Source organism: Mycotypha africana (assembly GCF_025528875.1).
Source record: "Mycotypha africana strain NRRL 2978 chromosome Unknown BDF20scaffold_2, whole genome shotgun sequence".
Lineage (NCBI taxonomy): Eukaryota > Fungi > Mucoromycota > Mucoromycetes > Mucorales > Mycotyphaceae > Mycotypha > Mycotypha africana.
In genome coordinates this window covers 71,721-95,906 of record NW_026515726.1, presented here as the reverse complement: position 1 = coordinate 95,906, position 24,186 = coordinate 71,721, and the positions used below count along the sequence as shown (strand labels likewise).

Below are 24,186 nucleotides of genomic sequence, written 5' to 3'. Positions count from 1 at the left end.
AGATACTATGCCCAAAGCAACATTCGCCGAGTTACAACAACATTATCATGGTAAACAATATGTGAATTGGACAAACGCTCTTGGTAAGTAACTGCTTTGTTGAAAGCTGAGGTTTTCTGGTTATTTTTTCACCTAGTACTGTTTAAAAGAGAGCAATTCGTTGACTTTGTAATAATTGCCTTAAATTATAGATGAAGTTATTGCCTCCACTCCAGAGGACCTTGTTCTGAGCAAGACGTTCTCAGAAGCAATGGGCCCATCGAAAGTCATTCCTTACTACTTTAAAGCATCCGAAAATTTTGATCATGAGGAGATTACAATGGCTACCCTGGTTACCTATAACAGATTTAAAGTACTTGCTCGACTTGCCTCTCATTACCGCGGGCCTATTTCTGTTGCCCTTCACGTCAATGATGATGAAGATAAATACCAAATCATCTCTGACCTTCACGACCTTTTCGCCGAAAATGAAGATATGAGACGTTATGTGGATCTCCATCTTGTTGTCGATAAATTTGACCGTCAATTCAATATGTGGCGTAACGTGGCCAAATTCTTTGCTCGCACCGATTTTATCATGATGCTGGATGTTGACTTTTATCTATGCACTGATTTCAGAGAATCTTTGAAGAAAGAGCCTGAACTGATGAACATTTTACGTGCTGGTAAAGGTGCTATTGTCGTTCCCGCTTTTGAATATATCAACGAAGCTGATGGTGAAGATTGGAATGTATTCCCTACCAACAAAAAGGACTTATTGGTTGATGTGAAGGCCGATAGACTCGATATGTTCCATAGAAGTTGGACGCGTGGTCATGGTTCAACTGATTACGAAAAGTGGTATAAGTCAACCAAGCCTTATAAGGTTACCGATTATAATTACTCGTACGAACCCTACGTTATTTTCAAGAAAGAAGGCACTCCTTGGTGCGATGAACGTTTCGTTGGTTATGGTGCTAACAAGGCTGCCTGTTTGTATGAAATTTATTTGGCTGGCATTGATTACTGGGTCTTACCAAGTGATTTCTTAATTCACCAAACTCACCATTACCCCGAAGATACACGTGCTAAGGAAGTAAGTACATAAGACGCTCAGTGGGATAAATAGGAACAGTGTTGGGCTGACTCCTTCTTATTTATTATAGCGTACATACAATAAGAAATTATACGATTACTACAGAGAAGAAGCTTGCTTGCGTTATGCCCGTCTCATGATTGCCAATAATGAATGGAACACCGCCAAGTCTGAAAATCTCAAGAATGAATGTGGTAGACTTCGTGGTTTCAACGATGTCATTGAAAAGATCATAGAACAGCACGAAGAGTTATAAAAAGAAGCTCTATTATAGCCATTAGACACTTCCTTTGCTTTATTCTTTAATTGTATTTCTTTTTTTTTCTACACCTACATTCCTCTCACTCATGCTCATTGTTTATTTCTTCTTGTCCCTCTCATATTAATTATATAAAATATAGTTTATTCCCTTGTTGATTTCTATCAAGTTCGTACATATAATCCATCAACTACTTTTAGAGAATAAAAGTGACGCTAATAGTTAAACGATCTATAAAGTAAGAATCATTTATGGTTGAATGGTATATTTTTAATTCTTAAACGAAAGGAAAGTCTTCTTTTCGACCAACGTCAAAAGTTTAGCAACAATCTTTAGAAGGTTGTTGTTCATGAAATGACGATGAAGGGTATATAGATATTAAGTATTAATTCTAAATATAAGCTATTGAGGGAAAATCTTTGATATTATCCGAAACAATTAGAATCGCACCTACAGAGTGATCTAATATTATTATCAATTAGGAGTGCTCGTTGTATTAGTTGGTAGCGCTGAGACCGGTTGTGCCATTTCTGTAGAAATACTGTTTTTCATGTGTGATTTTATGGTCAATAATGCTTCTTGTAATATTTTTCCTGTGGCTGCAAAGATAACATGTTAATTGCGATGTTTTTTCGAAACAGATTGGTTCAGAAGCAAGACTTACTGTCAATAGAACTAAGGAATCTCACCAGCTCCTTACATAAATCGTAATTTCCTTCATCTATGGCCTTTTGTATAAGCAACATGGTATCTTTACCTCCTACGCTAGAAGGCTGCATCGTTTGCAAGATGATCAAGTAAGAAGTCGCTGTACGTAGTCGTGCATCTCTTAAACAGAGCTCAAATAGGTCTTGGGGTTTGCCAACTACAGAGAACAAATGGTCCCATAAAGCAACTTCTGTCTTTCGAGCGCAACTAACAATCACATCCAAAGCATGTGGGAACTGGTCCAAAAATCTTATAACTGATGGTAATATAGCAGCTAAATTGGACGGCCAAAAAAAAAAAAGATGAATTTCAATTTGATACGATCAGAGAATAGCAGAATTTACCTTCTCCCAAGTCTTTTCCAGCTTCATCTTCTAATACGTTGTGGAGTAATATTTCTAATGCATGGCCAAAGTAAACAAACTTCTCATAAGCGGAAGCAAAGGTAAAGGCATCCTCTTTCAGATCGCGTTCTAAAAGATATCGTAGAATATGATGAAGAAACAGATGCATCTGGAGGCCAAAAAAAAGGACTATTAGAGAGAGATATCGAATTGCCTTAGGAAGTGATTTATACCTTTGGACTCATTTTGAATAATGCAAATCCTAGGGAATCACGATAAAAAATACTTTGTTCAATACCGACGATAATGCCCCTTTCTAAAATGACAGCTATTTAGGACAGAAACAGGGTTAGTGTTGCCATTAAAGTAGGTTCTGCAAACAACAGTCTTTGAATTTACATAAGGGAAAGAAGTCAAGGTCGATATGAATAGTTTCTGCTGCCAAGTTCTCTAGATCATGCGTTCTCCATCTATAGTTTGTGCTTATTTCACTTGATACCTCTGATGAAATATTAGAATCGACTTGACTACCACTAAGCTGGCCCAAGGAAAACGGTTTGCTGTTATCATTTTCTCTCGACAAGGTTGGCGACATGAGAGGCCCTGGTGTTGAAGGCTCACTGTTCATCATATTATTATTTGCAGCAATATAGTCATAGTTAGCTGGAAGCAGTAGGTTTGTAAAAATCTAGATTGCATTTGATACTAAGTTATTCTTTTGTAACCCTTTTTTTGTTTACCTCTAAAATAGCTGAGCATTACCTTCAATCCATTCCCGGCCATAATCCATATGGATGTGACAAGATTGTCAATAGCCTTCCTACTAATCCAATAAAAGTCAGTGTTTGGATGAAGAACATGTATATTATAAGGTGATTGATTCTGCGAGTTCAAGTCTGGGCTTTGATCTTTTTCATTCTATATTTGAAAAAAAAAAGAAAAGAACATATGGTTATTTACAATTGTATTTAATTGGAAAGTCAAGTGGTCAATGTCATCTACCAGTACTCTCGGAAAAAGCAGCATAAGTTTACCCTCATAAAGAAGGATCAGGTTGGCTGAAAAAACATCAGCTACGCTCATTAATTGGTCACCACAAGTCGGATTGAAAAGACTTATGCTTCGTAGTTTAACCGCACGAGCCACAAAACCTTTCAGATCTATCGTTCTGATCAAGTCAAGTCTCACCGATCTACTTTGCTTGTAGTAAAGGTCATTGCTCGAATGCATAATAATGTGATAGATATGGAGTGTATTGTCGGACGTGTATAGCAATAAGAAGTTCCCACATAATGACATATAAAAGGGCATATGTGGCAATTGCTCGGTGTAAAGGATATGGGCATTGTCCAAGTTACTGTCAGAAGAGTATAAACGAATCTTGATGCATAAAGATTACAATTAGTAAAATACCATTCCAAGCCGTAAATGGAGATATTCATCTATACTAACTCACTTCATATGCTTTTTGTGAAAGATTCTCGCACGCTACTATCAATATATTGTTATACCAAACCATGCCTGATCGGACAATGAAGCTTTCTTCTTGATGCTGGTTACCGAATAATTTCCAGCGTCCCAAAATAGTGTTATAATGGGTAAATCCGCGTCTACCAGCTACTGCAATATGTTTACCATCCGAACTAATCGATGCGTACCGTATAGGCCAGTGGTCAGTAATGTAAAGGGCAGGATATTGTATATGCGTCCATGCAACTGCAGCTGGATCCATGGTCGTATCATTTTCTTGATAATCCCCACTGTTATTATATATCAATATGCGATCGTCCATTTGTAATAGGCCTCGTCTTACATTATCCTACAAATGAAGAGAAAGTACATAAAAGTCAGAATTCCAATTTTGATGATCAAAAGCAATATACGATACGGTACAGAATGAAGATAACTGGTAAGTGCAGATTTTGCAACAGGTATTACAAAGAGCTTAGAATGTGGTTCATCGGTATTGTCTGGCTTTGCTAAAATGAAGAGTTGGTGGTTTCCTGGTCCCCAAAACTGCAGAAGAAGAAGATTTTTGTCAAAGGAGGTTTGTTGTGAAAATTTATTACGATTTGAGCTTACCAAATTCTGTAACCCTTTAATATAGGTATCCTTTAATCTATGAAAAGCGCTCGAACATTTAATTTCTTTTTGTCGATATATCAAAGAAAAAAAAACTTACTTTGCTTCGGTAAAGGTATCGTCTAATTCCTTTGACGTACATAATAAACTACCATACACACTCCATAATGCAATTCCATCTGTTTTATATCCAACAGCTAAGGCATACCCATCCGATGTCCACTCCAGAGATTCAATAGATGCCTTATCGTTATCTGTGTTCTGAGCTGACCATGTTGGTAACTGAAGTTTATGAGATAGCTTGGGTGTACTGTAAAACCCATCCACACTGTATATATAAACTGTTCCTTGACTAGTACCCACTGCAATCAGCGAAAATCTGTAATTGATCGATACAGTGGTAGCCTTTCCATCTTGGTCAATCTTAGAACCACTATTGACTGCATTCTGAGTGCTACCATGAAAACAGACACCCGTCCAATGTACCTTTTTGATATATGAAGGCGCTACTGGTATTCCATTTACGTTTGATGATACTGGATTTGTCGTCGTCGTCGTTGATTCATTACTCACAGTGGATCCGCGTCTTTCCTTGTATAAGGAACTGTTATTCTGTACAAAATATGCTTTGCCCTCATTGGATAACCAAACTGAAGTGTGCGTTGATTTATCATATTCAATATGCGTGACAAATTCTAATTGTATCCATTAATGGAGGGGGGGGATTCTTTTTCAGTTCCTTCATTACATCTATGGTGTAAGAAACGACTGTTGTTCCTCTTTTTTGCTTTTTTTTTTTGTGTACATACCCGTTTCTTCATTTTCTAAAATATTCAATTTATTCAACAAGGCAGTTTGAGTCGTGTTCACATGCTGGGGCATCCAAGAGATGCATTGAATAGCCGCTGGTGATTTCGTGGAGAGGATAATAGAATCATCAGTAGAGGTACCACTATAGCATAAGTTGTTAAAATACATGTTAGGCGGCTATCCTATTGAAAGCATTGTATCCCTTTGCGCATGAAAGCTTATTACCATGCGATACCAGCGTCCACTCTTATTGCTATTTTGAATTTGATCAGCATAGTTTTTACGCCTTTTCCTTCCCCTGGACCAGTGACATAGGCATGGTAAGAATTTGGAAAGCTGAATTCAAACGAGGTTTGATCGTATGAAAGAATGGCATACAGTAATAAATAGTTGTTCGTTGTCTTTCATAAAGCAAGGCTTATTAAAATTATGATTTATACAAAAGGTTGAAACTTGTGGAATTCTTACTTGAACTACAACAGATGCCGTATCTGGTTTCCATATGACTCTTAGGTTCTCTCCAAACTCTTTGACGTGACTCTTTGAACGCTCAACAAAAGCAAGCACTGTATTAGGCTTTTTTGATTGAACACGAACGAAAAACAAAACAAAACAACTCAGTAAAGCTAAGAAAAGCTACCAATAACACAGACGCCTTTTGAATGTAGTCGAGTGAGTAAAGCATACCTTCACTGACCATAAATAGATAGCATTTCTTGTGCAGGTAATATATAAAAATGCGTGCTGGGAAGGCTGAACTGTTACAAGATCTGATGATGATAGAAACGTATTGCTCTGTTCTTCATTTTGACTGTTTTCGAGCTCTTTTTCCAATATATTGTCAACTGTGATTTGGCTTGCGATTCCATTAAGCCAGTACATCTGGATGAACGCGAATACGACCTGAAAACTGGAAGAAAAAAGGGAACCATTTTGTGGGATAAAAACATCATGCTTCTTTTGGCTCCGCTTTTTTGGCTTCAATTTAAAGCATAGTGTAACAGTCACCTAGCCGTACTTTCGCACTACTTCGACTTCATCTTTCACGAAAACTGCTTCCCCTTCCTAAAGCTCCATAATGGCAACCAGTCTAATCAACGCGGATACTCGTATCAAGTACGCTATAAAATATCTGTGTAGTTTAGTGTTATAGTAGAAACTCATGTAGTTTGCACGATTTGAAACACTAGAGTTAGTTCAGTTTGGAATCGAGATGTCGCTAATTTCGGTAAACAGCACTTGATCGATGGTAGCTCCGAAACCTGCTGGAATTCACAAGAGGTATAATGAAAGCTCTTTCTACTTCCAATGCATACAGTACATAAAAGGGCTGACGCCTTTCGCTGAACGATGATGACAAAATAGGGTTTGCCTCAGCATATATTGCTAGATTTTCCATCACCCGTATCAGTGCAGAGTATTATACTTCAATTTGCAGGAGGCTTCGCCGGAAGAAAATGCGTTGCTTTAGGGAGCACAGCAGAATCACCCAACGATTATAGCGTAGAAATTAAAGATTTTTATCCCCAAGATACTCATGCAGAACAATCTTTCGAATTTGAACCAACAATACCATTGAAGCGATTAAAAATTGTATTTGAAGAAAGCACAGATTTCTTTGGGCGTATTACTGTATATAAACTAGATGTACTAGGTAGCGATGCCAGCGGCCTTTCTATTTAACAACCCAAATTTCCCTATCCAAATGATGATGATAACGAAGGCAATGATACATGCGCCTAAATAAAATTGGATAACCATACGTCTCCCCATTGTAAATAAACCGCCCCTAGGTAAACGTTGCCTTTTCAATAGGATTAAGCTTGTGCATGCAACCGCGAGAACAATAGTATACACTACACCAACAATTAATCCTTTTGGAAATTCAATCGCCACCGCTGCCAAGAGTAGACCATAGACGATAGTACCTATACACCATACAATTTTTGTAGCTAATGGTAGTGGTCCGTGGATTTGATTCCTAAAAGCAAATATCTGTACCCAACTCATGATCATAGCTCCTGCTGCATACAGATAATGAGCTGTATAATGCTCCCATAATGTTTGCATGTTTAAATAGATATCGTTCATGATAGGGTATTGTGCAACGAGTTCGGGATGGGCATCATTAAAGTCTTTCACAGGATGCTGTACAGAATCGAGGTGAGATACACTGTGATAGTAGAGCGAGAATTAGAAAAATTGTGGATTTTTCAATACGATACCTTAAACAAGGCAGCAGCAGTATGCATGCCATGAAATTGTACGTAAATTGCTGCACCGAATGACCAAAGAAGCCATACAAAACTAGCTTCACTCAGTGGCCCACCTAAATGCAGGACCGTTTCTTTTTTCTTCAGTGAAACGAGTAATAAGAAAATCAATGGCTGTATTCAGGGGAAGCACAACTTACAGAAACGAGATTTTCCGTTTGTCATCACGTCTGCTCTTGTGATAATGAACAAGTTCAAAGGTAGTGTAATGAGCGGATCGAATAGTCGCCACAGTGCATCTCCTGTAAACATGGGTGTAATATTTGGTAAATCACATACAACGGGTATAAGTGTCATTATTAGAATGAAAAATGCTGCACCCAGCATCAACCAAGCGATGCGATTATCCTCTTCGTGTACATCGCGGAAAGCATCTCTTCTTGGAAAGGAACTCGCAGCACGCATATCAATTCGAGTATTCAGATCTTCCTCAGAATCGGATTCACCGAATGAATTGGTCACAGTGACTGGTTGCCTCGTATACATTGTAGGCAGTTCATACTCATCATGTGTCATATCACTACTGCAGTTCCAACAAAAGGAGTATTTATTGATTGTTGAAAAGAGTAAAAATTTGTCAAAGCATATCAAGAAAATTACATAAAACCAGCAAATAAATGATCATGAGATAACGAAACGGCTTAAACGGAAGAGAGAAAGAGCTGATTGTATAGTAGTGTACAAATAAAAATGACAAACCAAGTATGGTTGGAGGAAAAGAATGCTATTTCTCTGAAGAGCGAAAAGGAGTCGAAAGTTCGAGAAGTGGAGTGAGCTCATTTTTATTTCAATTCTCCGTACTAAGCAATCCGTTGTGAATTGTTGAGCATCCAAACTGTATCATATCTCCTTTTGGGGCATTTTCGACATTCATATCCATTGAACACTGACAGGTAAATGATTAAATTGATTATTTGCCGCGCCTCGGCAAGTAAGCGCCGAGTAAGCCTTAAAGTAGGAACCAGCAGACAAAGTTGACACACTTTGTTCAGAGGCAGAATAAACAAAAGAGATTGCGAGCCTACAGTTCAAACTTTGCAAGTCCTCAAGAACAGCCTTTTGTTCAATTCACGCTGGATAAAAAAGCAGACCACTGTTGTGTTGGCCTAAGAAGGAAGCCCTATGCGTGCAAGGCTTCAGAAAAAGAGAGATAAAAAGTGTTATGCCTCGCATTTCGCTCCAACTAATGATTTAAGTTAAGTAAACTGAACAGTAAGCAATAGACAAGCATGAAGTTTATTTCACGAATCTGATATCGGATGCTTCAGAGAGCAAATCCTAACAAAAAGTATTCGTATAAAACACTTCTGACTTTTTAAATCCATTGAATTGGGAAGCAGCACAAATAGTGTACGCACCCATATTTTCATAATAGAGCCAATCTCCTGGCTCAAGTAAAGGCAACAGAGTAGACTTATTCAAACAGTCAATAGAATCACAAGTAGGCCCCCATACGCTACTTTCGAAAAGCGATTCGGGCAGATCTTGACCCATAACAAATGCATTACTTCTCAATAAAACCTTGGGGTGAACCACCTGATGGTCAAACAAGATGCAATTGAAAGATCCATACATACCATCATTAACATAGTACATAACCTGTTGCTTATCGCTTTCAGCCGTAGAGGGCTCACTTAAGGACGATCTTTTACCTATGATGTTGGTACAGACGGTAAAAGCAGAAGCGACAAAATAACGACCCGGTTCGGCAATCACTCGAACGCTGGAAGGAAACCAACGATCAACCAAAGGGCCAAGAATAGCAGCCACCTTCTCAAAGGTAATGCCATCCTTTACATCAGCGCCAGGAAAGCCCCCACCGACATCTAAGAGGGTAAAGTGAAAGCCCATTTCGGAAGCTTGATCAAACACCTTCCTAGCACGTATAACAGCGTCGGCGAACGCACTTTCGTCAAGACAACCACTTCCGACATGAAAACTGCAGATAAAATATTGGGAGGGTGGGGAAGGGGATGATGTTTAGCTTCACGCATGCACAAATGATTCTAACGTTGATGTTATTTACCTCACGCCAATGACGTTCAGGTTTAATTCTTGTGCTAGTTTCAATAAAGGAAGCACAGTGTGCAATGGTGCGCCAAATTTCAGACCGAGTTGGCATAATGACATAGAATCATCTGTTAAAATTCTTAAAACAAGTTCAGCATCAGGATAAAGTCTCTTGATTTTGTAGAGCTCTTCTGCATTATCGAAAGTCATACGACTGACATTTTGTTGAGCAGCATAGCGAATGAAAGATGTTTGTTTACAGGGGTTTGCGTAAATGATGCGTGTGGGGTCGACTCCCACATCTAAAACTTGTTGAATTTCTTGCTTGGAAGCACAATCGAAGCCTAAGCCTAATGAGGCTAATAACTTTACGACCATGAGATCAGGGTTGCATTTGACAGCTATAGCGAAGAATAAAGTCCAATATCAGAGAAAAATAGTGAGCAAACGAAGATCACTTTTGCATTGACTATCCCATTTCTATGCGTACCATAAAAAGGTTCAATACGAGGCAACAATGTCTTCCAACGTACAAATTGACGTATAACTTCTCCCAGATCAGCAACGAAAAAGGCATTTTCATCATGATCATTCTCGCTATTCAATTTCTGACTGGTAAGGTCTTGGAGTTTTTCTTGTATCATAGTGGAGACAGAGTGAGTAGGTATCTCCTTCATATCAGGCAATGGAGAAGATTTAAGGACTTCTACATCTTCGATAGTGGGAGGTTGGAAAATGGCTGGTTCAAGTTCAACGTGCATTTTTAAGACTATTGTGAAAGAGGTTCTTGTGTAATATTAAAAGTGTTGTGGATTGAAATGGGCTTGTGTGAGTGTGTGTGTGTGTGTGTGTGTGTGTGTGTGTTTCTAAGATGCAAATGAAGGGTTAACACCTCTTTCCTTCCTTCAAGTTTTGATTGTGAAAGAAAGGGTGTCGTAAGTGCTTTTTGAAGATGCGGTGGGGGTTACAAAAGAGGAGCGGCTTTTAGCTACCAAATAAGATGCTTTCAAGGGAAAGAAAGAGAATATGTTAACCGGTCTCAGGAAAGCCAAGGAGGGAAGCCTCTTCGGTTATATAAGCTATTGACTAGTCTTGTTTCTGAAGTCGTGATGTGCAAGGACGGACTGAGATATAGCGCAGTCCGAGGAAATCAGCTAAGGATTAAAAAAAAGATGTAGTAGAAAGTAAACGGAAAGGCGATAAGAGAGGTCTCCTTTCAGATAAAAAGAAATGTTTATAAAGAAAAACGGAAAGAAAAGGATTAACAAAAAATGTTAAGGAAAAAAAAGAAAAAAAGAAGGATGAGATCGAGATTATCAAAAAAAAAAAAAAAATAAAAAAAAATAAACCCCTCATTCAAATTTTTCTGGGCAAAAATACACTAGCCAAAAACGACCCTTCGAGATTTGGCTATTTTATTCATTGTTTTATTCACTCTATTAGAGGGTATTATATAAGCGATATGGGACTGCAAGTTTTTTTCTTATGACCTTCTTGTCAGTAATTTGTTTGTAATTTGTACCAAGGCAGACCTAGCATCTGACGGAGGCAGTTTATATAACGCTTCTTTGGCTAGATTGCAATAATGTGTGGCCAGTTCTAGAGTTTTTTTTAGTCCATCGCTCTGATACACGAGATCTCTGGCCTATTAAAATAGTAAGAACAGTTCAGCAAAAACGGAAATTTAAATTCTTAAGGGTTGCTTCCTTTGTATTACCTTTTCAACATCACCCTTATTTGAAAATTTTCTTTTCATCATAGGTTCCAGTTCAGGGTATTCCTCCCAAGCGAACAAGACGGGCGCTGTGGCCAACCCTAACTTTAAATCAGCGGCTGCTGGTTTACCTAATTCCGCAGCAGTAATTGTAAAATCAAGCATATCGTCGATTAACTAACAAAAGAAGGTTCTCTGACGATGAACACATAGACTTGAGAGCATACACGAAATTTTTTTTTCTGTTGTCTGATGTAATACCTGAAAAGCAAGGCCCAAGTTTCTACCGAAATCAAATGCAATTGACGCTACTTCCTTTGTGCAACCTCCTAATACAGCCGATGATTTACAACTTTGAGCGATAAGGCTCCCAGTTTTCATATAACTTTTCTCTAAATAATGTTCAAATGTGTTTGATTTTTCACTTCGTCCAGCAGTGCCTTTCTTTACATTTTTCAGCTGCATAAATTCGCCTTCTACCAAATTAGCTACACAAGTGGTCATCAACTCGGTACACTCCGCATTTCTAAGACGCGCTAAAGCCAGTGAAGCCCTCGCTAGTAAGAAATCACCACCTAATATCGCCATTTTGTTTCCGAAAGATGCATTCACAGATGGAAGGCTTCTACGAGTCATAGAGGCATCAATCACGTCATCGTGCAACAATGAGGCTGTATGAATCATTTCGGTTATTTCAGCCAACCGTCTTTGTGTTGGTAAAATAGTACAGCCCTGATCTGTTACGTGAGGGGTATAGTGCATTTTGTGGTTGAATGTTTCATTTGTTACAATGTTTTTTAAGCCTGTAGAAATGGGTGTATCTATTGTTGTGAAATTAGCAGGTGCTGTCGGTCTCCTCTTGTCTGTCACACTGGTTGCTTGAGCTATCAGTAGTATCAACAATGGTCTCACATGTTTGCCCTCCCCACTGAAATAATGGCGCGCCACTTTGTTGAGATGAGGATGGGTGCTCCCTAGCAGCTTTGTGATGTTTTCTTTAATCTCTTTCAAATTGTCTCCTACTAATTTTGCGGGATCGATGATACGTTCATCCTCCTTTTCCTCCTCTGCTTTTTCTACTAGGCTTTGTGCTTCACTTAATGCTTGGTCCCAGCTTTCTGCTTTTCCGGTGAAAGGTATTGAGGCTGGTTTTGCTACATTTTTAAAAGGTGTTGCTTGTAAAACGGTAGACCGCAAATCATTGAGGCCCTGTGCTAATTTACTGAATGGCAAGATCTCTGCATCCTTACTAGCGGAAGTCAAAGTCACTCGTGTGGTATGTAGGTTCACGATAGGAGCTGGATATTTATATTTGTTCAAGAGTATTCTGTTAAGCTTTGTTCTTGATTGGCGTAGCATGCTAATGTATATGTTTGAGCTGTGTAATGTTTGTTGAAGTAGAGATATATAATTAAGAGAGGTGGGTTAAAATGATGAGTTACGCCTCAAAAATCCGGTTTTTCTCCAGATTAAAAAAAGAAAGACAAGGGACAATTTTGCATTCCTTCGCTGGAGCTGGGCTTGATTTACTTTAATGTTGAATGATTCTTGATCTCAGTTACAAAAAAAGAAAAAACCTTGTTGTACTGATTGATTTACCTCAAAATTGATAGACAGTTAGTTTATTTGTTTATTTAGTGTTGCAGAAAGAAACAGACTGTCATGATCAGGGAATGTTCCGAAGCTGCTCGATAAAAGAACGTGCAATTCGTAAACCGCCGTGGTATTCATCTTGACAATGCCCTTATTCGGCATGATTGCCATCCGCTGCATGACAAGAAGCATTTGGATAATAGAAAACAACTTGATGGCCATCATACATCACTGCGGAAAAAAAAAAAGAAGATTGAGTCCTTCAACATGGCGATTGTGAGCGCAACAGAGTACCGAATGGGATACGTTCTGAAATAGACCCGATCAGCGATACTTAGTAGAGCAAAGATCGCGCTTACATTAGCCTCTACACGCAGATTAACAATTCAGAAGGTCAACGCGGTACCTCTATCCATTACCCCTTGCACCTTTGTTTTTGTTCTTCTCTTAGGGAGAGCAAAGCAATATCGTTTTAATCTTAAAATGTTCGGAGCTTCAAAACGCCTCCACGGGCAAAGAAAAGGGAAAAAAAAAATCGGCTGAATTTTTTCCTTTCGTATAAAAGAAATCACAATTTTTTTTTAAATTCCTGTCCCCTTTTTTCTTTTTCGTTGGTTTTTTTTGTATAAAAGGAAAAAAAGATATGTCCAAGCTGCAGTTCAGTGTGGAAAGACCTTTTGGTATTTATCTGTTTGATTATTTTGACCTTGTCTTTAGCAAGATCGTGGGTCATTCTGCCAAGGACTTTCATTTTGTTCAAGGAGTCACACCTCTTTCCACTCTGAACGAAGGTAAAAAATTGAACTCATGCCTCATAGGGCCCTGATTTGTGCAAAAAAAAGCTCAATTTTGCTATTATATAGTGATTATTGGTTGTGTTACTTACTTTGTGGTTATATTTGGTGGTCAATACTTACTCAAGAACGCGTCTCCTGTCAAATGCAAGTTCTTCTTCCAACTTCATAATGCCTTCTTGACGATCATCTCCTTTGTTCTCTTGGCTCTCTTGGTCGAACAACTTGCCCCTAAATTGATCAACAAAGGTTTGTACTATACTATTTGTTCTGAAGATGCTTGGACACAAGAATTAGAGTTGCTGTACTATTTGAATTACTTGGTCAAGTGGTATGAACTTATCGATACTGTATTTTTGGTGCTCAAAAAGAAGAAGCTCGGTAAAGATCCATCATTTCTTTGATTCAGTGAGGAGATCTGATGATTAATGCTTGTTTTATATTAGAATTCTTGCACTATTTCCATCACAGCATGACGATGGCTTTATGTTATACTCAATTGGTTGGCAGAACTACTGTGGTAAGTACACGAGTGACGAGAAGAAGAAGAGAAAGGGAAATATTGATGTGTATCTGTGTGTATATTTACATGTACTTTGGTGATTGTCTATAGTCCTGGGTTCCTATCACTCTCAACTTGGCAGTGCACGTGCTTATGTATTATTACTACTTCCGTACTGCCTCTGGAGCTAGAATTTGGTGGAAGCAATATCTTACAACCATGCAGATTATTCAATTCGTTATTGATCTCGTTGTCATCTACAGTTGCACCTATTCTTACTTTGCCTTCACATACGCCAAATCCTTGCCCAATTTCGGTGACTGTGCTGGAACTGAAAGCGCTGCTGCTTTTGGTTGTGCTATCTTGACTTCCTATCTCTTCTTATTCATCAACTTTTATAGAATCACTTATAATAAGAAGAAGGCAATTGCAGCTAGTAAGAAGGATCAAATGAAGACCAAGAGTAAAAAAATCTAAGAAATTTACTGTCATTGGAATGCACAATCAAGTAGGAAGTGGTAGAATTTTTACTTGAAATTCGGCTTTTCTTGGCTTCATTTCTATATCGTTATAATAGCTCATCTCTTCCACATTCATATTCTTTTAATTCCTTTTAGCATCTTCTTTTCTATCTGTATTTGTATTCTTAGAACGATCCGTTAGATGGTGTTTTACCAAATTTTCCATTCTATCATAATTTATCTTTCATTAAAAGTTTTTTTTCTTTCTTTTTCTAGAGATACTTTTTTTCACATGATTTGCCGTGCTTGATTAAAGGGAAAAACGCGAAAAAAGTAAAAAGGTTAAATCTTCATTCCGGATTTCTGACTATAAACTCTGAATGGGTTCAGGGCATGTGTTATCCAATGAATCTTATTGTGTGCGACCGGATTTTAGAGTTGAGCAAGTGTTGCTTCAATGAGAACCGTAGCACTACTACATATAGAACTTTTTACCGCATGGAATTCTTATTTGACCATAAAAAGATTGATTCAAGAAAGAGTGTTTTACACATGCTAAGATTTTCAATTTTCAAATTTAGCATTTTGTTACTATAACATAGAGATTCTTCCTCTTGGAATATAAGTTATATAAAGCGTTCTGTAGATAGAAAGTTGCTTTGAAAGGTACATACAGCTATTTCAGAAAATAGAGCGTCTTTCTTCATTGTCTCACTTTCGCTATCCGGGAAACTGGAGTGCGGTCAGATGAATATTTTTGTAACAAGATTCAAACTTTGAAAAATTATAAATGATGAGATCATTGTAAAACCCTTATATATTCTTATGGGGTATGCTAAGATCTCAGTTGATTTACCATAGTCAATGGCAATTTCTTTGATATGGGTTACGTGTTGAGAAATTTTCGCCTGTCATTCGGAGATGCGGAAAGGCCAGCATAGTCAATAATAGCCAGACGTGTATGTTTTTGAGCGTAAGTATTTGTACCATAGAAGCAGAAATTGGGCTTTTGTACCTGACCTTTCAACTCACTTTTTTTTTTTTTCAACCATGAATGTCATTAGATAATTACTAAGCGACAAGGAAAAATGAACATAGAACGACTTTATTTTTATATTAATCGACATCATTCTTGAAGATAAAATCAGCGACTTTACTTTCTGAAATGACTGTATTTTTATATGTTAATAGATAGATTTGGACTTCCTCCAGATTAAAAGTCCTTCATTTGAAAATTCGTTGAAGGTTGGTAAGGTGGGGCGTGCTGATAATGTTGGGTGAGCGGGTTATGAGATGCAGAACTATCTCCTGTATCACATCTACTAAAGGAAGGAGGAGCGGCACGATTTAAAATAGTAGCACTTGTGGTTGTTGAATAAGTGTCTTCAGCAGTCATCTTTTCAGACCTAGGAGCAACATCGTTCTTAAAGCTAGGTGGTGGATACGAGTTTCCTCCTCGTTGGTTGTTATTGTTGTAATGCTCAGCTCTATTAGCGTCGTCTAAAGATCTAAACACTTCGTCATCAACATAGTACGCCTTGAAGAGCATTTCTAACATTTGCATACGTTCCTCAACACGATTGATTCTTTGTGTTTCGGGTTCGTTATATTCGCTTGCGTTATTTATGTTGGTCACGCTGAACCGATGGTGGACAGGATGTACGAGAGGCACGCCAGACTCACTGATTTTGAACTTTGATTGAAGACCCCGGAGGAGTGAACGCTTCATGTCACCCACAGACCATCTTTGGATGACGCCCCATGGTGAGCGAGGACGATATCCAAAAAGCCATGTCTGAACTGCGACAAGTAAACCGAAAATACCACCTACAAAGCCAAGGGCGTTGACTAAGGTGTACATTTTAACTTCTCTCTCAACAGTGGTGATGAAACGATTGGGGAAAACAGCCATGACGCCTAGATCTTGATGGGTGTTTGCATAGTTTGGATTTTCTGCCTCTTGCCTGAAGTAGGTCTCAATTTCTGGAGTGATATTGAAAATAGGCAAGAAACCAACGTAATTCCATGATACCTCCTGTAAGTACCGATGCTCAATGAGATTGTAAGCGAGAGCGCTGTAGGTGAAGGGCTCTACCGTAAATACATTTGTTGCTTGGATATCGTTTCGTTCATTCACTTGCCAGTTCAAAACTTCACTTTCGGCCATTAACGTGGGAAGACCATCGTTAATGCCGTAAATAACAGAATTGGGATCCATTGTCTTGGGGTATACTGAAGTGTGAACGCGACCATAATTGATACTCTGATCGCCCCAGAAAGTGAAAATCAATCTCGATCCATTGTTCGCGCCTGAAGTAGAAGTTAATACAAAATCGTTCGGCGCTCTGAATAAATAGCAATGGACAGAGCCCAGATTATCGGCAAATGTGGGCTGGAATACTGACATGTTCAAAGGCTGGATGAATTTACTGCAGGAATAGCCATTGTCCGTTTGGCAAGTGACACCTACACTTCTCATATCCTGGGTGGAATACTCGGGATAACCATCGAAACAGAATCTAACGTCTAATGCACATCATCAGGGGATTAGTCATAAAATGAATTATTTTTGTAATAGGACCCAGTAACAGCACCCCACTTACCGGGAACTTGAACTTCAGCAACACTTTCTTCAATCGTCTGCGTCACATGCGGGCTATGAATAGCTTGGCGAATAACGAAGGCAAGGAAGACCGCAAAAATGAACAACAGAATAATCTGGAAGATAATACGTGCTGTCTCTGCCCACATAGGCTCACCCGTACTGAGGAAACAATAAGGAAAAAGGTCAGTATAGATACTGACAAATTCATAGTGAACACGCTCTTACCGAGGTTGCCATATATCGCGATGAATACGCTTGATAAGCCATCCAAAGAAGCCTTGGAATCTCCAAATCAAGAATATGAAAATGACAGCAAGTACAACACAAGCAATAACGATGCCTGCAATTACTCCTCCAGATAATTTTCTATGGCGTTCTCTCACTTGAGGTTCGAATGATTGAAGCCAGGCCTTTTTCTCAATGTCAAAAACATTGACGTCGTTGTAATAAGAATTTAAAGAAGAACCTAAATTTTTTTAATTAAAGACCAAAAAAAAGTTTTACTTAACACATGGCTGGGTATTTTTGATAGGACCAGTAGCTGAATAATTTCGGCTTTCTTCACTTACCAAAAGCAACTGTGAGATATCTGTTATCTATCAAACCTGCAGATGCATAAGATCGTCGTGAGGGTGGAATACCTTTCACCGCTGGAGTCGTCCAAGTCCAAGTCTTTGTGTCAAGTATTCCTACAGCGTTAAGGTAGGCTCTTCCTCTTTGTGCAGCACCGTTATCACCTGTTGTAATAATGAAAAATTTGTTGTGTCAAAAGGGCCATTGCCAAAAATAGTAGTCAATACCGAAAAGTGAAAAACTAACCTCCAAAAATGATGATTCGATCATCTTCAGCTATGGAAAAGGGAAGAAATAATGCAGAAGAGTCAATATGATGTGGATTCTGCCAGCAAAAGTTACACTAGCCGACTTTTTAACTTACTGACGATAGCATTATGTGCGGTTCTTGTTGATGGAAGTACTTTATTAGTACCATTTGCCACTTTAAGGTCCCATTGATTTGATTTTGTATCATAGACATAGATTTGGTTCATCGGCGCGAGGATGTTTCCTATCTGCCCGCTTTGATTCACTTGGGCTACACCACCAATAATGACAAGCTGTCCATTACTATCGGTGTAACCATAGTGCACGGACGTCAAATAAAGGATGCCAATTACAGAGCAATTTTAGCCTAAAAAAATTCAAGACCAATCCACGTTAGTCATCGCTGGTCTCTTCTTACCTAAGGTAGGAAGCCGTATGTGCATATCGTGGAATATTAGGTGAAGGCAACGGAGTGAATTTTTTTGTATTTAAATCCATCATCCAAAAGTCTGAAAAAATGGCAGTTTCATTCAATGCGCCACCATAAATATAAACTTTGCTTGAACCGTCGTAAGTCGCACTAAATAATTTTCTATTGAGAGGAATGCCTTTAGGATCGATTGAAGTGTTGCCATTGGTGATTGCAGGTGACCAAGAGCTCGAATCAAAAGAATATTGGTAATATTGTAGTGGTATAATTTGATTGTTCGTTGTATTCGTCATGCCGCCCATAAGGAACATGTTCTTATTATCCTTTGTGATGATCGCTTGGCCGTAAACATTTCCCGGAGGTGCGTTTTGTTGACTGAGTGTTTGCCATGTAAAAGTATCTGCGACTCGTGTCAATTGATACAAGTCATTCGTGTAAGTTGTTGTTGCATTTTCGCCACCAAACAGGATGAGCGATTTATCTTTTTGTGCTGCTGACATGCCACCTTTGAAAGGCAAGTTAGCCATGAAATCGGGCACATAAAAGTATGCCTCGGATAATGTGATTAGGCATAGTGATAATGTAGCAAAAACGTATTTAATTATCATTTTCTTTTTTCAAGAAAATAGATAATGAATATGTGTTATAGTTCAATAGAAGAAGAGGTGCAAAAAAAAAAAAAAAAAAGAAAAAAAAAAGAAAAGCTCTAAAAGAGGAAGAAGAGAAAAAGAAAAGGTCTATATAGCGTATCTATTTCGTAGAAATAAATGAAAATTTATATTGGTTTGAGTCGAGACTCCAGGATTTCTAAATGCTTTCGTCAACGCAATCTCTCTCTGTAGTTTTGTCTCTTTTTTGGAAGCGCCGCTCAGTTGTCATTGTTTCCAAAAATTGCTGTAAAGGTTACTATAAAGGGAAGATGAAAGAATATTGCATGAGGAATGGCTTTACAAACTAGGCAATTCAAATCCTCGCAGTAACTTTTAGCATCCTGTACTATGCTATTTCAAAGCTAAGTCAGGCATCCAAGACGGTTCATAGGAAAAGTGGATGAGTATACTTTAGGAAACTGAGAATCCGTGGTTCTCCATCTCTGATTCAGCCAGTAGCAACTGTAGGTATTTACGGGTGAGATCCGATCCTCATAAACTTCCTAAATTCGTTAGGACAACGGGGTGGTGGGGTTTGGTTGGCTGTTGTTCTTTTCTAAAAAAAGGAGTCCCGCGTTTTATAAATAATGAACGACAATTGGTTTCACTTTTCTCTATGAGTGGGACTTCAATCATTGAAGCAAGGCCTTCAAGAACCAGCCTCTGCTCTTAATATATACATGCCTTTTATACTTAATCAGATAATATTATTTTATTGAATATGGGATTTGCAGAGGACATACCTTAAAGAGAAGGTTGATTGACCAATCAACTCAACAAAAAAACTGTTCAGTTTCAACTTACACATGGTATAGAGGTTTCATTCTACAAGCAAAATCAATAAACGCAATTATGCACTGGGGAATTGTCTGCGATTCCTCCTTAACGACTCTCAGCTGCCAATTGTTTTTATGAAGTTACCCACTGCTGGATATGCTCGCTCGTGAAGAAAATTCCCTCAATCCAATTATGTTGAGGAATTACTGCTATAATCACTGTCTAAATGATACTGACTGATAGAAAGGGGTATTTTACTTCAAACTGAGTGAGCTGCCACTGATTTTACAGTCGAAATTTTTAACACAGAGCGCAAATCAACATTGGAAAAATGGAAGCGATTCCCGAATATGGATAGAAGCCAGGAACAGGATTCGAACAGTGACTACGGAGCATAATATAACTTTTTTGCTTTCTTTATCTCTTCCATTATTCAACTTTTTCTCTTACATTAGAATGCCACCGAAACGGGGCTCTTCAAAACGGAAAACAGTCGTTCAAGGAAGTAATTCAACAAAATCCAAAAGTATTACAACCTTTTCAACAGCCTCTACAACAACATCCACAACAAGCCTCGCAACCACTTCTACAACCGTGGCAACAGAAAAGATCAACAAGCCCCCACAGACCCAAAGTGAGAGCAAAGTTGAAGAAAATAATGCACGTCAACATGCCTTTTTACTCGAGAGCAGTCATCTGGTAGATCGACCACTTAAACGGTTCCGATCGGAAGACAACAAACTATACTATGAGAAATTTGTGAAAGAGACAACATTACTACGGAGAGAGAAGACTTATCCCGCCTATATGGATGCCATTTTTTCTTCGTTTGAAAACTTCAGTCTGGAAGCCTTTGATCCCGGCTTTAATGCGATCTTCAACAAAAAGTCTGACAAAAGTATGATCAGCAACAAAAGCAAAATCAGCAACTCATCGCACATCTCAAGAGAGATCAAAAAAGAACTTTCTCACTCTTCAGAATCTTCAACCGAACAAACAAAGACATATACTGCAACTGACAGTAACCATACGGAAAGCAGTGGGCTCTCATCGTCTAAATCATCGGAACTGCTATCTTCAAATGAATTTCTGTTTTATCGTCGAAGCTCACTAGATCTTTTATCAGTTGCCTCTGAGCTATCGCCCGTTGACGTATCTGACGGCGTTATCGAATTGGCTGACTTGGAAGCCGGCTCCTTCTCTGTAAGTTCAACCACTGTTATCGACCACGAGACAAGCAGTAACAAGCCGAGCGGCAGAACAGATACAAGTAGTATATCTGAGGACCAAGATTTTTCAGCTACAGATACTACAACAACAATATCACGTAATGATAACCGTGATAAACGTGATACACGTGATACGGAAAGCCATGCCCTTAAAAATGTAGCTACGGAATCAAGGGCTACCCATAGGATGACGCTTCGTAAACGAAAGTAACGTTCTTACCATGGAACGTCATTAACTTCACTTTCTTCAAACAATTTAGAAAATACCCGTTGCCCGCTGTATCGATAGCTTAAACCTTAGTTGTTATGTTTAAAGCTGTATCTCATTACTCTATGCCCCTTTCTTTTTTTGTTTCCTTACCCTATGCTCGAAACTTTATATCTAACCGTTTGTTATTTTGCTTGTCTACCTTAATGACATCATGTACGTTAGCTTCTCGAATATATGCTTGTAAATATGAATGTATATGCAAAAAAGGACAGCGACTGATAGGATTGTTTTTCAACATTGATCGGATTTCAGTTCAGTATTCAGGAACATTTTTTTCACAACAATAAAAAAGTTGGGCGGGGCTCATAAATTACAGTTAAAGCTTCGTCGGTTCTCTGTAACGTTTTTGTTTTAACTTGGGATTAAACGATGGAGGCTATACGAAATACATTTCAACAAGCTAATTTAGCAAGCCTTTTGGGACTACATTTGGTATACTCGCTTTGAATTTATGTTGCTCTGTTATATTTTGTATGTCCCTTTAACAAACTTTTTCAAACATGTTGTAGGGTCTTTCTTTGTTAGGCGCACTTGCTTCCAATCCCACATACAACATTCCAATCTTCTTTTTTGGCATTTGGGCTTATAATTATCGTGAGTCGACCTCACCTTTAAAAACTGTGAGTTATAGCAAGGAATCATGAGAACATACTGCTACACTTATTGGGTTACTCACAAACTACTTTAAAATGCTCAGTTAACAGCAGTTCTTGCTGTCAGTATTTTTTTGGATTTGATTTGGCTATATTTACACGGCGGAAATCCTCAAGAGGAGAGTGGTTTTGGATTTGCTAAATTGTAAGTATTGCATGATATTGTGTAGCTACAGTTGTGGTTTGCCTCGTTGACAAAGTTTTCCATGTCGATCTTAGCTTTACTGTCATAAGTTTATTCATCAAGGTTCGTAAATGTACCAATATCAGTTGTATGTACAATTCTTGCTAATACTCTATTCTAGCCTTTAACTGTTTATTCCGGTATCAATAATCTGAAAGAACGAGGAGATTCCATGGGTATGCAAAGTAATGTTTAAATGATTCATTTATGATTATCTTTGATATTGAAAGAACTGACACAAATTTGTCAACACAGGTTGGTCAGAAGCACCAGGTGCGTTTCCCAGTGGAGGATATCAAAATGTCAGAGACGGTGACAGTGCTGATTTTGCGTAAAAATTCATACCACTTCAATTTTTGCTGTATCTATAAAAGAGAATGCTGGAAAAGCCCATGATACCAACAGTCAGCGCATCGATCTAAGTTTTACCCAGGATACCTTACTATATCCTGACGAAATAAAATAGCATCCATGAACTTATGGTGAGTTTCCAATTACCGATGCATGGACATGTATAACATTTATGTACCTCTTGAAAATAAGACGTTCCTGCCTACGCATTTACACCTACGAATCCGAGCTTTGAGCAACCCTTTTCTACTATTCAAATGCATTCAACAGCATTTGAAGTATTAAGGAAATGTTGTTTACTTTGTCTATAATGACTATTTGCTGGATTTTCGTTGGTTTTAATCCCGAAAGATAAGATTTTGAAATTATAACTTCGAAATCTGGCGTTTTCCTTCTAATATTAGAACAAAAACAACAAAGAAGGACTATTGTAAGCTCTAGGAATCATTTCTACGGAGTAGTAACACGGTAAATGCTAAGAAGATGAAGAAAAAAACTATATAAACAAGGCCGAGCATCTAACGTAAATGTGCTGTTCGTACGTCAGACTAATTTAGACTTGCTTCTACATAGGCAAGGCATTGTATAGTTGCTGAAAAGAGAAAGACTTTGAACTACATTAAACAAATACTAGATCCACAGCAGATCTATACATGTAATGAGTTGCTTTACACTTATTTTAATAGTTTATAAATTAGCAAGAGAAATATGATGCCCTTACTGACAACGAGAGTGCCAAATTCTCAGTCTTGCAGTAATGCTAGAGGGAATTAGAAAAATGATTATCTATGCGCACAGCTGATGCGTGTTGTTAAACATACTTTTAGCAATAATTTCGAGGTCAAACGTCTCAAAATTATACAGACAACTTCCATCATATATTACTCCAGCTACTTTAGTAATTTATCATTTTATATTGTTCCTTAGCTTCACTATTAGGGAACGTTATTTGTTCAACAAACCTCAGACATTCTCTAATTGTAAATTCTATGTTGTAGACATCGACAAGGATTCGCTTTATCAACAGTGACAGATAGACCACAGCATTCACTGAGTATCTGATATATAGTTGTGATAGGCCCAGATATGTTTATTCACAAGAGATCTATGCCGGTACTTCAAAGATTACCAAGTCACCTACGCAGCGTCCTTCAAAACCATTCAGTACCTTTACTTCATCAAACAGCTTCTCTTCGTTCCACAGAATATAGGAGCAACAGAATCAAGCGAGCTATTTTAAATCGCATCATTTACTTTAAATTTTCTTTCGTAGACATATGTGGTTATATCTAAATAAAGTCCTTGATTGTTAGTAATGCAGCGCTACCTTTTTCATTTCATTTATCAGAACATTAGGATACACAGCGTATGTTACATAGACTTAACCTAATCATTTTAATGCTAGTTACTAATATTTAGTCGAGCAATATTCAGTTATGATGGTTTCTAACTTTCAAAATAAAGAATTGTTCAACAGAGATCGTCAAATTGTAAAATTAGGAAGAAGGATCAGCAAGGTACAGCAAGTTAGATACGTTATGCTCAACCAATGATCGTTGAAGCGCAAGTGGCTTTTTGCAATGGCATGC

General features: G+C 38.2%; 10 protein-coding genes across 10 annotated transcripts; 5 read left to right on the top strand and 5 right to left on the bottom strand.

The window, feature by feature from the left end:
• Nucleotides 1-250: 250 nt before the first annotated feature.
• On the top strand, nt 251-1,331 carry BDF20DRAFT_813362 (glycosyl-transferase for dystroglycan-domain-containing protein; the record flags this gene model as incomplete). The annotated part of the gene is made up of 2 exons (XM_053076870.1): nt 251-1,075; nt 1,146-1,331. The coding sequence occupies 2 exons, from the start codon at nt 251-253 to the stop codon at nt 1,329-1,331; spliced, it is 1,011 nt and encodes a 336-aa protein (XP_052938632.1).
• A 477-nt stretch (nt 1,332-1,808) lies between these two features.
• Nucleotides 1,809-6,160, bottom strand: BDF20DRAFT_909905 (RIC1-domain-containing protein; the record flags this gene model as incomplete). The annotated part of the gene is made up of 15 exons (XM_053083647.1): nt 1,809-1,933; nt 1,999-2,316; nt 2,387-2,555; nt 2,620-2,714; nt 2,786-3,074; nt 3,149-3,304; nt 3,389-3,766; nt 3,843-4,205; nt 4,280-4,402; nt 4,469-4,505; nt 4,569-5,163; nt 5,278-5,420; nt 5,504-5,679; nt 5,747-5,854; nt 5,966-6,160. The coding sequence occupies 15 exons, from the start codon at nt 6,158-6,160 to the stop codon at nt 1,809-1,811; spliced, it is 3,270 nt and encodes a 1,089-aa protein (XP_052938631.1).
• A 202-nt stretch (nt 6,161-6,362) lies between these two features.
• Nucleotides 6,363-6,934, top strand: BDF20DRAFT_803303 (galactose-binding domain-like protein; the record flags this gene model as incomplete). Its single annotated transcript, XM_053076434.1, has 3 exons — nt 6,363-6,394; nt 6,469-6,559; nt 6,644-6,934. Coding segments are annotated over 3 exons (414 nt in total), but the record flags the coding sequence as incomplete, so codon positions are not given.
• On the bottom strand, nt 6,929-7,614 carry BDF20DRAFT_814859 (uncharacterized protein; the record flags this gene model as incomplete). Its single annotated transcript, XM_053077022.1, has 2 exons — nt 6,929-7,413; nt 7,560-7,614. Coding segments are annotated over 2 exons (540 nt in total), but the record flags the coding sequence as incomplete, so codon positions are not given.
• A 1,215-nt stretch (nt 7,615-8,829) lies between these two features.
• BDF20DRAFT_813672 (ornithine decarboxylase) lies at nt 8,830-10,322 on the bottom strand (the record flags this gene model as incomplete). Its single annotated transcript, XM_053076899.1, has 3 exons — nt 8,830-9,490; nt 9,578-9,962; nt 10,052-10,322. The coding sequence occupies 3 exons, from the start codon at nt 10,320-10,322 to the stop codon at nt 8,830-8,832; spliced, it is 1,317 nt and encodes a 438-aa protein (XP_052938628.1).
• A 605-nt stretch (nt 10,323-10,927) lies between these two features.
• On the bottom strand, nt 10,928-12,634 carry BDF20DRAFT_968857 (solanesyl pyrophosphate synthase; the record flags this gene model as incomplete). The annotated part of the gene is made up of 3 exons (XM_053084998.1): nt 10,928-11,206; nt 11,279-11,452; nt 11,537-12,634. The coding sequence occupies 3 exons, from the start codon at nt 12,632-12,634 to the stop codon at nt 11,045-11,047; spliced, it is 1,434 nt and encodes a 477-aa protein (XP_052938627.1). The 3' UTR covers nt 10,928-11,044.
• An 877-nt stretch (nt 12,635-13,511) lies between these two features.
• Nucleotides 13,512-14,641, top strand: BDF20DRAFT_814002 (fatty acid elongase; the record flags this gene model as incomplete). The annotated part of the gene is made up of 4 exons (XM_053076932.1): nt 13,512-13,659; nt 13,732-14,043; nt 14,109-14,182; nt 14,276-14,641. 4 exons carry the CDS (start codon nt 13,512-13,514, stop codon nt 14,639-14,641), a joined length of 900 nt encoding a protein of 299 aa, XP_052938626.1.
• Nucleotides 14,642-15,460: 819 nt separating this feature from the next.
• On the bottom strand, nt 15,461-19,149 carry BDF20DRAFT_849116 (uncharacterized protein). The gene is made up of 8 exons (XM_053079890.1): nt 18,471-19,149; nt 18,168-18,355; nt 18,050-18,079; nt 17,800-17,967; nt 17,456-17,696; nt 17,229-17,389; nt 15,690-17,151; nt 15,461-15,598 (listed from the first exon to the last, which is right to left on the bottom strand). The coding sequence occupies exons 1-7, from the start codon at nt 19,088-19,090 to the stop codon at nt 15,839-15,841; spliced, it is 2,721 nt and encodes a 906-aa protein (XP_052938625.1). The 5' UTR covers nt 19,091-19,149; the 3' UTR covers nt 15,461-15,598; nt 15,690-15,838.
• A 1,216-nt stretch (nt 19,150-20,365) lies between these two features.
• BDF20DRAFT_909898 (uncharacterized protein) lies at nt 20,366-21,349 on the top strand (the record flags this gene model as incomplete). The annotated part of the gene is made up of 1 exon (XM_053083646.1): nt 20,366-21,349. One exon carries the CDS (start codon nt 20,366-20,368, stop codon nt 21,347-21,349), a length of 984 nt encoding a protein of 327 aa, XP_052938624.1.
• Nucleotides 21,350-21,778: 429 nt separating this feature from the next.
• Nucleotides 21,779-22,581, top strand: BDF20DRAFT_904459 (uncharacterized protein; the record flags this gene model as incomplete). Its single annotated transcript, XM_053083033.1, has 6 exons — nt 21,779-21,841; nt 21,919-22,029; nt 22,107-22,207; nt 22,282-22,309; nt 22,368-22,431; nt 22,502-22,581. 6 exons carry the CDS (start codon nt 21,779-21,781, stop codon nt 22,579-22,581), a joined length of 447 nt encoding a protein of 148 aa, XP_052938623.1.
• Nucleotides 22,582-24,186: the final 1,605 nt, after the last annotated feature.